This window comes from Wyeomyia smithii, chromosome 2 (genome assembly GCF_029784165.1).
Source record: "Wyeomyia smithii strain HCP4-BCI-WySm-NY-G18 chromosome 2, ASM2978416v1, whole genome shotgun sequence".
NCBI lineage: Eukaryota > Metazoa > Arthropoda > Insecta > Diptera > Culicidae > Wyeomyia > Wyeomyia smithii.
In genome coordinates this window covers 274,062,576-274,075,030 of record NC_073695.1, presented here as the reverse complement: position 1 = coordinate 274,075,030, position 12,455 = coordinate 274,062,576, and the positions used below count along the sequence as shown (strand labels likewise).

At 40.8% G+C, this 12,455-nt stretch overlaps 2 protein-coding genes across 2 annotated transcripts in view; both read left to right on the top strand.

Moving 5' to 3' along the window:
* Positions 1–496: 496 nt before the first annotated feature.
* LOC129720113 (serine/threonine-protein kinase meng-po) overlaps positions 497–12,455 on the top strand; it is a 68,872-nt gene continuing 56,913 nt past the window's right edge. The window contains exon 1 of the mRNA XM_055671535.1: positions 497–1,443. The gene's annotated coding sequence lies outside the window, so the exon portion shown is untranslated. The remainder of the gene's footprint in view (positions 1,444–12,455) is intronic.
* On the top strand, positions 8,584–12,353 carry LOC129720625 (uncharacterized). The gene is made up of 4 exons (XM_055672113.1): positions 8,584–8,844; positions 9,197–9,593; positions 9,673–10,586; positions 11,406–12,353. Exons 1-4 carry the CDS (start codon positions 8,584–8,586, stop codon positions 12,351–12,353), a joined length of 2,520 nt encoding a protein of 839 aa, XP_055528088.1.

Here is a 12,455-nt window from a genome sequence, read left to right as displayed (position 1 = left end):
ATATTTAATATTTTAAAATTAGCAAAACAATATTTTTTAACAACGTGAAAGTTAGTACAAAAACATTGCGAATCTTAGAGATCCAAATAGGACACCATTTGCTAGATTCATATAATATAGTTCTATGCACCCATCGAGAGGAGTAACAATTTCTCAGCAAACTGACATCGTGCAAAACAAATCCACCGCAATTATGTTTCCCCGAAGCCGCGACTGCCATGTCGCAACTAATACGAACATGAACCCCCCTTCAAAATGTTTTCGACTCCCGTGCGCGGTCCCCCAATCCACACCGACCGATCCGGCGGCGATGTCGTAGTGCGATCCGTAGTGCACCGCACTGGTAAAAATAGTCCTGCCGTCGCCGTGTGGTACAGTCCGTTCCTCGAGAGAGAATGATTGAGAGCGTTCAGCGCAATTCGTGACTCGATCGATCGTGACACGATCGCGCGCACTCACCAGGCCCCCTGAACCGGAGACTGTAGCCACGATGCTTATTCTGCTCAGTTGACTTCTCTCTTTCGGGCCGATCGAACCGGGTGAAAAACCGTGCGTGCGTTGGCAGTGCCGTTCTCGGTGGGATCGTCTTGGCCTTTTTTTTGTGGTGTGAAGGGAGAAAATTAGTTGGAGTGCCACATTCGAAGTACAACAGTAGTGCTTAGAAGCATGATTTTGAATTGGATAGGTAGAATTTGAAGAAGACGCAGCAAATTTCGATCCCATCCATGTTGGGCAAGTGTGAAACGAGGCTAAAAAAGTTGCTGTTCATATAAATTTAGAATCGGTAACACAGTACGGCGATGTGAATGCAGTACACGCCAGCCGCCAGTGTGAATGTTAATTAACTTTGTGAATGCGTTTGTTTGGCGAAAGGATATTGTGGTGAAAACAGATAATAAACGAACAGCTGAACAGAAGCTGTTAATTCGATGTGTTTAACGATTTGGTAAAGTCACCGTAAAATTCGTGATCAGATTCGCTATTCAACTGCATCGGGGAAAAGCAATAACTCAAGCCGAAAATTCCGTAATTGCTAGGAAAATAGCTGCAGTGTTACTGTATGTGCCCGTGGGGTAATAAATTCCGCTGAGCAAATAATCGCACTACAAGTGAAACATTCGGCGAAACCGACTGACGAATATTTGCTTATTTTTCGACGAAAGGAAAAACCGGGCCGCAGTTTTCTCGGGAATCCGTCCGATGGGTGTGTAGGAGTGCGATCGGCTGTGCGATTCGACGACATATCGAGTTGAACATTTTCCGAACAATAATCAGGAATAGAGTCGCGGCTTTCAATGGAAGGCGCTAGGTGAATTGAGTGGCAGACAGGAGCAAATTTCGGTCACCGAAGGTGCGATCGAAGTGGAAGGCGAGTAGAGTGGAAATTGTTGGCTCGCTCGCAACCCGACTTGAGTCACGGGGGCACCGCGAACAGGGTGACAGGTTTGTATATCGAAGATCGAAACAGACTAGCCGTGTCATTTCTCACCTACTGTATGTGTGTGTGGCGGGGGATAATGGACATCAACCGGGAAGTTGAGTTTTGCTTTGGCTGCATGGAACACGAGTTTGGCGCAACATTTCGATTGTTTATTGACCATGGCTGGGCAGAAGAAGCAATAAATCGAGGTGATATTTCATTCACAGGTGTTACCAGTGGAGACCGTAAATTTGACGATAAATGTTTGGGTGTTTAAGTTACGGAGAGGTACTTAAGAGAATGAACTTTTTACCTTGTACGGCGATTTGAAATGAGAAGTTTGTAAGTTCAGATATGTGCAGGAACAAAAAAAAAACCAACATTCTGTAATTGCTAGAAAATATTGATCCGAACTAGTCTGTGCATAATTCTAGTCAACACTAGTAAGATTTCTTGAGACAAAGAATAGACACATTGTGCAGCTCCGTCTCATACTGCACCATGCCCGATGCAAATTATGTAACTTGGATCGTTTCTATTTAGAAAAACTTTCATAAATGATTCTTATGTTGGATTCTTTTGAAAAACTGTTATTCACGTCTAATCGGTGTAATAACAGACTCACCAAATTTGCAACAGATATAATCTTTGACAATTCCATTACGACCTTACGCTTTTCGCATTTCTAATTGTGATATATTGAAATTAAAACCATTACGGCTAAACTAGCTTTTGGCACAAAGTTGATCACTTTCTACATGCCATTTTTGTGTCAAGCAGTTAGTTATTTCCAAACAGCATGTTTCCAGTCTTCAAGTAAACAAAAAATATCGCACGCTAACGCCTGTGGGGCTAATAGCGGTCTCGATCATCTAGATTAATTGAGAGAATTTGCTATCGATATTGTATTTGGCACATTTTGCATGTTGTACGATAAGTACAGTTTGAGTTTTGAATCAATTGAAACTCTCGGGTCACAAATAAATTGAGTCACGAGAATGTATAGGAATATCCAAATCTCCTTATCAGTCTGCCGCAAATGAGATGACACGGAAGAGTTTCAAATCATCAGCGTAGCGTAGTTTGCTCGATGAGATCAGTGCATATAGATGATTAACGAATATGTTTGATGTTTTTCAAATCCTTGCCCGACCCGAACCCGTTTTTTTTTTTCGATTAAAACCGAGCCCGACCCGAACCCGAAAATTTTATTTTTGCAAAACCCGAACCCGAAATTGTGAAACCCGAAACTCGACCATCTCTAGTACGCCGGCTGTAATGTGAAAAATGTGAGAATGAGGGAAGTTAACGAATATGTATGCAAAACCGATTTTTGACGTAGGACTACGTCTAACCGCACTATATCGAGATACATTCTGAGGAAACTAAAAACCAAGATGTAACGTTGGAATGAAAGATTTCAAACGGTAACACTGATGTAACCACATGATGGATCACAATAATCAATATGTCGTTGGATTGATAAAATGATGGACAATTTTGTGATTCTTCATATATCATTGTTACTTAATTGTTAAACAGTGAAATTTGATGAAAAGTTTCAAGTTCGTATTTTCACGAACAATGTACCAATCACATGCGAGCACTCCTGGCACAGACTTCATGAGTGGACACCAACTGCCTGCTATGACAACCTCTATTCAGTGGCAAAAAAAAATTTGACAGGGTCTCCCCGTTCCAATAGGTCAACTCATATTTGCTTCCATGAACCTAGACTATTTTGATGTCTTGAAAGTGAAGCTTTTACGGATAGTTCGTAACAGCCTCCTTTATCAGACAATTAAACGATCTGCTGTGAGAATGTTATTAAAACTGATGTCTTGAAGGAAAACATGCTGACACAGGCAACAGTACTGCACCGAGCCATGTATGAGAAGACGGTCGCTCGTCGTCAGTGCAGTAGCACTCGATTGCCATTTATGTGCAGTCAAGCCAAGTGGAAACAATGTAGCTGCTGTCGACGTACAGTGGTGCGTGTTCGCACACTACGCTGTGCGGCCGGGGATAAAATAATTCTGTACGCAACAGTATATCACGATGTTGGATGTTGCATCCAATATGTGATTACAACTGAACGGATTTTGACCACCAATGCTTTGATCGAACGACGACGGTTTCCAAAGCATGTGATACAATGATTGACATATCATTTTACATTGTACATTGAACAGTAAATTAGTAAAAAGTTCAGTTGAAATCCATTTTTCTAGTTCAGTTTTGCAGCTTTCAACCAATCACGAGCTCGCTTTATATATCTGCAACAGATGTTTTCTCATCGTTTTAAAGTGCTTATTGTATTACTACCCCTGAACAGATTTCAAACACCGATGTCTTAATCGACAGGTAGAATATTGCGAAAGATTGTTATACAATAATTAAAATATCTCTTAAACAAAAGTTGAGTTAAAAATCGTGAACATTCTACTAATCAGAAGCTTGCTACCCCGTTGCTCGTTTCGTTTTGGTTGTCGTGAAGAGTAGATGGCATTTGAACTGCAACCGTAGTGGTTTTCATGTCCATGTTTAATGATAAAAACTTTTTTCAATCTCCTAAAATTAGAAGTTGCATTGAGTTGCTGTCTTTTAGAATTCTACACTCTGTTTTTCTCAGATTTATTTAAATGACCAAATATAGGCTATTTAAAAGACAATTGAAAACCAATATGCTTCGTAAAGATTTTTAAACAGATAGTTCAGATAGCTCGTTTAAGCTGTACTGATGGTTATATGTTTCCAGTTAAATAAATTAAATTCAATTTGACAATCCTAGTTGCATTACGCGGTTGTGGTATAGAGAAAACCCAAATTATATGCATCTTGACGTTAGGTTTTAAACTTTCATATTCGTATTTTTCAATTACAAAAATATTACATCAGCATCTGCAAGAAACTATTACTAAACATATAAATACAAGCATTAGGATGAAAGGTATTCATCAATGTTAAAAACAGTTTTTTTTCTTCTCAAATAGATGTCCTTAAATAAATAATCAGAATTTTTTCGGTTGTCAAAATCGGACCATGTTAAAAGTAAACGCTTTTCTTTTTATGACTTTCTGGTGGCATATGACCTCAACAATATGTGGCCACCAACGAACTAGTTTTAGGATTGTAAGTTGTTAGAGGTGTCGCTTGATGGATTTATGCTCAATAATCTGAAAGTATCCGGAACGCACCGGGGACAGGTCCGCATGAAGCCTTCAACGACCTAGACACTTGATATGACCCTTCCGAGTAATTAGAGGTATAGCACGGTATTAAGTACTGCTTTGATCATGTCTATTTTGGTTTCGGCTGCGGCAACATAATGGACAAAATGGCTTTCTTTTGATGGTTGATGAGTTTGAATTGGTTGAAAGCAAAACAAGAAAATTAAAGATTATGATTAAACATAACCGATCGTTTTTGGCTTATGCGTGCCAAAGTCGAACCGTGTCGAAAGTGAAACGTGGTTAAATCGAACAAAGTCTGAATTCTCTAAATAAAATATAAAACTATCGTAGTCCTACGTCAAACATGCGGTCGTGTCTTGGATACCACCCTCGTACTATTTAGGTAGGGCAATAACCACTCCGTGATCCATTCCGGGAAACCCATTCGCCTCATCTGAATTGTAGATTCACGGTATGGAAGGGGTACTGTCGGTAACGTAGTTTTTGATAACCGTTGGTAGCAATCGTAGGGTAGGCGTAGTTTAGCCGAGACACATCATCTGCCATACTTAGCCAAAGACACGATTACAAGCAAATCAACCAATCTCTCTCAGCCCAATATTCCAATGCTTCTGGCCTCGTTATAAAAGGGCATTCCACCATCATAGATCCCTCTTTCTTACTATCGATCAACCCAATAGCAAGTGTCACGGCTGGTCACCAAAATTAATTATAGATTAGTTGTAAAACTCTAGTAGTTAGTTTAAATAGTTAATAAACGTTGTTAGAGTGTAAAATCTTTTTGAGCCAATAAATCAACAGTAGAACAAAAATCGTGTAGTGAGTGCTTGAATAAAAGGAGCTACTCGCATACTGGCGCTTTGGTGTGAAGTTAGGCAATAAGCTCGACTAGATAGGGAGAGCGCAATTTTATGCTACTAGAATTCGGGATTCGCGTCGGAGTCGCGGAATATCGCTATATTGGAGGTCACAACATTGGTGCCGTGACCAGGATAGCGTTCCCTTGAGATACCGACGCCGAGCCGCCATTTGGAATTGAATCGGTGCCATATTCAACTTTAACAAAGGTAGAGGCGCCATCGCGACTAATGTACAGGTGAATTCACTGGGCGCTGCCATCACGTTTTCGTACGCTAAACTTCTCTGTGCAGCTATAATGGTTTTTCGGGATCAAGGAGACATTGAATAATTATACAAGGCTTATTGAACAGGCCTACAAGGTGAGGACCTGTCCGATTTCATACATTTGTGGTTCTACTGTCTCACTACTTCGACGGAGTTTTGGTGGCCGGATATTTTTTTCATCGATTTGGTGCTATTGGGGACTAAGACTGGACTCGGAAAGATGATCTAGAATTCAACTTGGTGGACGCAGGATTCTTTCAACCCTACGTGAACGCTTTGGGCTGTGCTGGTGTGCTGAATTCAATTTCGCGCGCCAAACGAGGGAAACTGAGATAACCATAATACAAGGCCTATTAGACAGGCTCACCAGGTGAGTTCCTGTCCAGTGAACGATATTTTTTTCTCGAAGGTGCTTTTCTGGTTGCTTTTTTACAGTTTTTGGCTGCTCTTCGTGATATTCCGGAATGCGCAAAACTGTTTTTTAGACTTTTTATTCACCAATTGCACGGAAGATTTTAGTGTTGACAAAGCAAAAAAAAAAATGAAAAATTTCATACTGCAATTGAGTACTCGCTAATGATTGATACCGAGAGATCACGACCCTCTGATCATGAGCCTGAATATAAATATGACTTCACTAAAGCAAACTTTGAACTAATCAATCGTAAATTAACTGACATCGACTGGCAATCACTTCTAAAAAATGAAATAGATATGAACAAAGCGGTTGATAATTTTTTAACATCACTGTATAGTGTTTTAGACTCAACTGTACCAAAATCAAAAAAGAAAACGGTTAGCTCAAAAGATCCCATTTGGTTCACCAGAGAAATCAAAAATTTAAAGAATACGAAACCAAAAGCTCATAAAACTCACAAAAAACTTAAAGACCAAAGAAATTTGGACAAATATTTGAACATTTGTGATGAACTGAATACTAAAATATCTATTGCGTATGAGAACTACAACACAAGGGTGGAAAATAACATAAAATCAGACCCAAAACAGTTTCTTAAATTTGCAAACGATAAAATGAAGTCTAATAACTTCCCATCTCGCATGCAATATGAAGACTTGGCCAGTACTGACTCAAAGCAAATCTGCAACAAGTTTGCGAGTTTTTTTCAAACCGTTTATGAAAATAGCGACGAAGTCAGGTCCTTTGAGTATTTCTCGCACTTGCATGAACAAATAAATAACGTATCTATTAAGCAAATAACTGTTCAAGAAATCCTCGCAACACTAAAAGAACTGGACGCTTCAAAAGGTCCAGGTCCAGATGGAATTCCACCCTCACTCATGAAAAATCTTGCTCCTGCCTTCGTAAAACCCTTGTTTTGGCTTTTCAACTTATCCCTTACGTCCGGACAGTTTCCATCAGTCTGGAAAAAATCTTTTCTTATACCGATTTTCAAGTCAGGTAAGAGATCTGACATCAAAAATTATCGTGGCATTGCAATAATATCATGTATTCCTAAACTTTTTGAAGCTATCGTAAACCAAAAAATATTTAATCAAGTAAAGAATCGCATAACGTGTAACCAACATGGTTTTTACAAAGGGAGGTCTACGGCTACCAACTTACTTGAATTTGTTGATTTCTCTCTTGCGTCTATGGACAGAGGCAACTTCGTGGAAACTCTATACACGGATTTTAGTAAAGCTTTTGACAGAGTAGATATTTTCATGCTTATGTTCAAATTAAAAAAAAACTGGGATTTGAGTCAGGCCTACTTAAATGGATTGAATCTTATTTGACGAACAGGACACAAACGGTTAGGTTTAAGGGACACCTTTCTGTACCAGTAAAAGTGACATCTGGAGTTCCACAAGGCTCCCATTTAGGCCCTTTGCTCTTCATTTTATTTGTTAATGACGTTACCCTTGTGTTGAATCGTCTCAAAGTATTGATATATGCCGATGACATGAAACTGTACATGGAAATAAAACACAAATCAGACATCCAACAATTCCAACAAGAGGTTGACATTTTCTACATTTGGTGTAAAAAAAGTCTCCTTGATCTCAACGTAAAAAAATGTAATATTATATCCTACACAAGGAAAAGAAATCCTGAACATGCCAGTTGCACTCTTGCACATCAAGTTGTAGAAAGGTGTTATCAAATTAGAGATTTAGGAGTAATTATGGATTCTAAGTTAACATTCATTGATCACTACAATACGATCATCAATAGAGCCAACAGTATGCTAAGTTTTATAAAATAGTTCAGTTATCATTTCGTAGACCCGTACACTATAAAAACTCTCTTTGTTACATATGTTAGATCTATCTTAGAATACTGTAGTGTTATTTGGTCGCCTTATCAAGACGTCCATTCCAATAGAATCGAATCCGTACAAAAACAGTTTTTGATATATGCACTAAGAAAACTAGGTTGGAATTCATTTCCTCTCCCTTGTTATGAATCGCGTTGCATGCTTATCAATATAGAAACGCTTGAAAAAAGAAGAGAAATTGCTTCGCTAACTCTTGTCAACGATATAGTTTCACAACGCATAAGTTCGGAAAATCTGCTTCGAAAACTCAACTTTTATGCTCCTACACGCTCATTAAGAACGCGAAAAAATCTCGTATTAAATTCTTATAGAACAGAATATGCCATGGCCGGGCCAGTTAATAGTATGATGAGTCTTTACAATAAATATTGTGAAGTTATTGATTTAACGATGTCACGAAATGCTCTTAGAAAAATATTGAACACTAGAATTACATAACTATATTTGTGATGTTAGCAATAGTTTTTAAGATGTAGTCTACTATGATTGACGAAATAAATAAATAAATAAATAAAGGTAAAAGTATTCATACGGTGCAGTGAGCATGGCGACGACGTCCAAGAAGTACAAGAGACTGGTGCGCAGCAGAAACTACGTGGTGCAATGCGTAGAACGACTAGACCAATATCTGCAAACTACAAAGGAATTCGATGAGCAAGCAGTCAGGGTTCGCATGGAAAAATCGGAGCAGAAATATACGGAATTCGAGGAGATTCAAAACGACATCGAAGGCCTTGACGACAGTGAGGAGAACATAGCAGACCACCAGCAACTTCGGGCTGAGTTCGAAGAAAAGTATTACGAGGTAAGGGCAGGGTTGGCGCGAAAATTACCACAAGAGCATGCGACACCAAATACCACCATTACACACACAAATCAAGCTCCACATGTTCAATCTTCCGTACGACTTCCTCAAATAAATCTGCCAGAGTTTGACGGCAATTTTCAAAATTGGTTACCTTTTCACGACACGTTTAAGGCCTTGATTGAATTATCTGAGGAACTAACCGACATTCAAAAATTCCACTACTTGCGTGCTTCTCTAAAAGGCGATGCTCTTAAGTTGATAGATTCTTATGCGATGAATGAGGCTAATTATAGGATTGCTTGGGAAAGTTTAGTCGACAGGTTTTCGAACAAATATCTCCTCAAAAAAGCGACACTTGAATGCCTTATTCGGTTACACTCGGATGAAGAGGGAATCAGCGGCTGGTTTACACGATCTTATCGACTGTTTTGAACGTAACACGAAAATTTTGGACCAACTGGGAGAGAAGACGAACGGTTGGGGAGCCATGCTGGTCCATTTGATGGTGTCGAAACTGGACGACGTCATGCAGAAACTATGGGAGGAAAATGTTACGCCGGACAAAGAGCCATCTTTTGCATCGTTGGTCGAATTTCTCAAGAAGCAAACTAGAGTTTTGGATGCGGTTTCGGTCGATCAACATATGTTTTCAACGGCAACATCGTTCAGTGGTAGCAAATTCCGTCCCACTAAAGTTTCGGTCAACTCGGCGACCGAAAATACTCCCTCAAACTGCTTCGCTTGCAGTGAGAAACATTGGATTACTTTCGCCAGCCTGCCGGTGGACAAACGGCTGCAGCTCACAAATTCTAAGCGTCTCTGCAGCAACTGTCGATTGTCCTTCCAAATATCGATGCAAAACGTGCTCGAAAAAGCATCATTCGTTGCTGCATCCTGGTTTTCCTGGTTTTGGTTCTACTTCTAATCCTAATTCAACTTCAGTAGCGAGCAACGTGAATTCTTCTGTTCCAACTACAACCGGTGGTGCTCTGAACTCTGGTGAATCGGTTTCTAGTTCGGTGGCATCAATCTCTTCTAATGTGGTGATGGGGCAACCTAGGTCGCACACGTTTTTGCTAACGGTTTTGCTCAAGGTGAAAGACGTATGGGGAAGGACCCACCAAGCAAGGGCGCTTCTGGATTCTGGATCACAGGTCAACTTGATGTCTGAAAATATGTGTAAATTACTGCAGTTATCACGGCGGGACAAAAAGGTGGAAATTACTGGAATTGGACAATCTCGGAGCCGTACAGCATATGAAGTTTCCACCACGATTGCGTCTCGAGTGCAGAATTTCTCAACGTCAATGGATTTCTTGGTTTTGGGGCAGGTCACCAGCGACCAGCCATCTGTTTCGATACCGCTAGCTCATTTAAAACTTCCCCCTGACATGGTCTTGGCCGATCCCAGTTTCAATGTTTCTGAACCGATTGATTTAATCTTGGGTGCGCAGCAATTTTACGAGTTTCATGTACGCGATGGTGGCCGGCTGCAAGTGCGAAATTTCGACAATACGCTACCAGTATTCGTCAATACGGTGTTCGGATGGGTGGTGGCCGGCGAAGCTAAATGCATGAAGGAATCAACACTGGTTAGCTGTCACATAACGAAACTAGACTCTCTTGAAAAGGCGATCGAAAAGTTTTGGATAGTCGAAGAACTACCGGTTAAAACCCCCCGCTCTCAGGAAGAAGAGTACTGCGAAACACATTTCGTGAACACACGCAAAAGTTGGATGGTGCGAAACCAGTACATAATTGTGCGTTTTTAGCGCAATTGTTGATGTAATTCGGAACCAGTACAATGATTGCGTGTTGGGCATAACGCAATTAATGCTCTAGCGTTTCTCCAATGTATTTGGCAGCTCCAAACTACTACACCTAAACAGTTTCAACTGGTATCAAGCAGCATTGCAAAGCGAGCGAGAAGCAAAACCATTCTCCTCCTTTCTGCTTGAGGACGAGACATATGCTTCGCTTTTCAAGTCTTTTGCACACACGCTTTCGAGATACTTCTTCTTCTTCATGCATTCATAGCAGCAAGCACGCACCGACAGTATGATTGAGAGACTAACAACACTGGTATCAAGTATGTACAGCAGGGGTGTCTCGCTCATTTCGTGAAGCAACGAAATATCGCCTTGCGCGTCGCAATCCGAACCGAAAGAGAAGCGAAAGAGCAACCTGCAAATTGTATGTGATGTGTCTAGTCTAGTCACTAATACACTCGTCGTGAGAAATAAAGTGTCGGTATATGATACATATTCTGATTTCATTCTATGTCAATGTATTCACAGTACAACTGTTGCGTTATGCGTTTCACACATTTATTGTGCGTTTTCTGTGCAACATTTGTGCGAATCGGGAAGACACAAGGATTGTACAAGACTTCAACTTTTGCGTGCACATTCACACGAGACGAAACTGGCAGGTTTATTGTGCGCTACCCTAAGCAGATGAATTTTGCAAAAATGATAGGTGAATTGAAACGAATGGCTTTAAGACGGTTTTTACAAACTGAAACACGGCTGGCAAAGGATTCAAATCTACGCTCGCAGTACGGGGACTTTATGAAGGAGTACATCGAGTTAGGTCATATGAAATGCATCGGCGGCGTGGACGACCTTAGTCTCGACGAAGGTAAAACGGTCTGCTATCTTCCACATCACCCAGTTTTTAAAGAGTCGAGTACTACAACTAAAGTACGGGTGGTATACAATGGGTCTGCTAAAACTTCAACTAATTTCTCTCTTAATGACGCTCTACTAACTGGTCCCACGATTCAAGACGACCTGCTCAGTTTGATGCTCCGCTTCCGAAAACATGCTATAGTTTTGGTCGCTGATGTTGCGAAAATGTATAGGCAGATTCAGGTTCACTCAGACGACACTTCGCTTTCATGCATTCTCTGGCGCTTCAATCCTTCGGATCCAATTCAGGTGTACGAGCTGCAAACTGTCACCTACGGTTTGGCCCCATCGTCTTTTCTCGCCACTCGTGTCTTGAAGCAGTTGGCTATAGACGGCAGCCAAAAATACAAACTTGGAGCAAAGGCCGTAGATGAAGACTTCTATATGGACGATTTTCGCTCGGGGGCGGACACGATCAAAGAGGCGATTCAGCTTCAAAAGGAAGTTCAAGCCCTATTGGCGGAAGGAGGTCTCGATCTACGGAAATGGTGTTCGAACTGCCCACAAGAGCTAGAAAATTTGCCCACTGAAGCACTGGGAGGAGAAACCACCCTGCACTTTGATCCCGAACAGAAAATTAAAACGCTTGGAGTAGGGTGGACAACAGAATCTGATCAGCTTTGCATCGAAGTACAGCAAATTACTAACGACGGTTTTTGGACGAAACGGAACATATTCTCGGCGATTGCGAAACTATACGACCCGCTTGGATTGGTGTCTCCTGTCGTAGCATTGGCGAAAATCAAAATGCAGCATCTCTGGCTATCCACTGTCGACTGGAACGATCCCGTTCCGATGGATATTGCGACCAAATAGGAAGAATTCTCAACGCAAATGTCTTATTTGGAAGGCTAAAAGATTCCTCGGTTCGTTTTTCTGGTCGGTGCAATCTCTACACAGTTTCACGTTTTTGCGGAT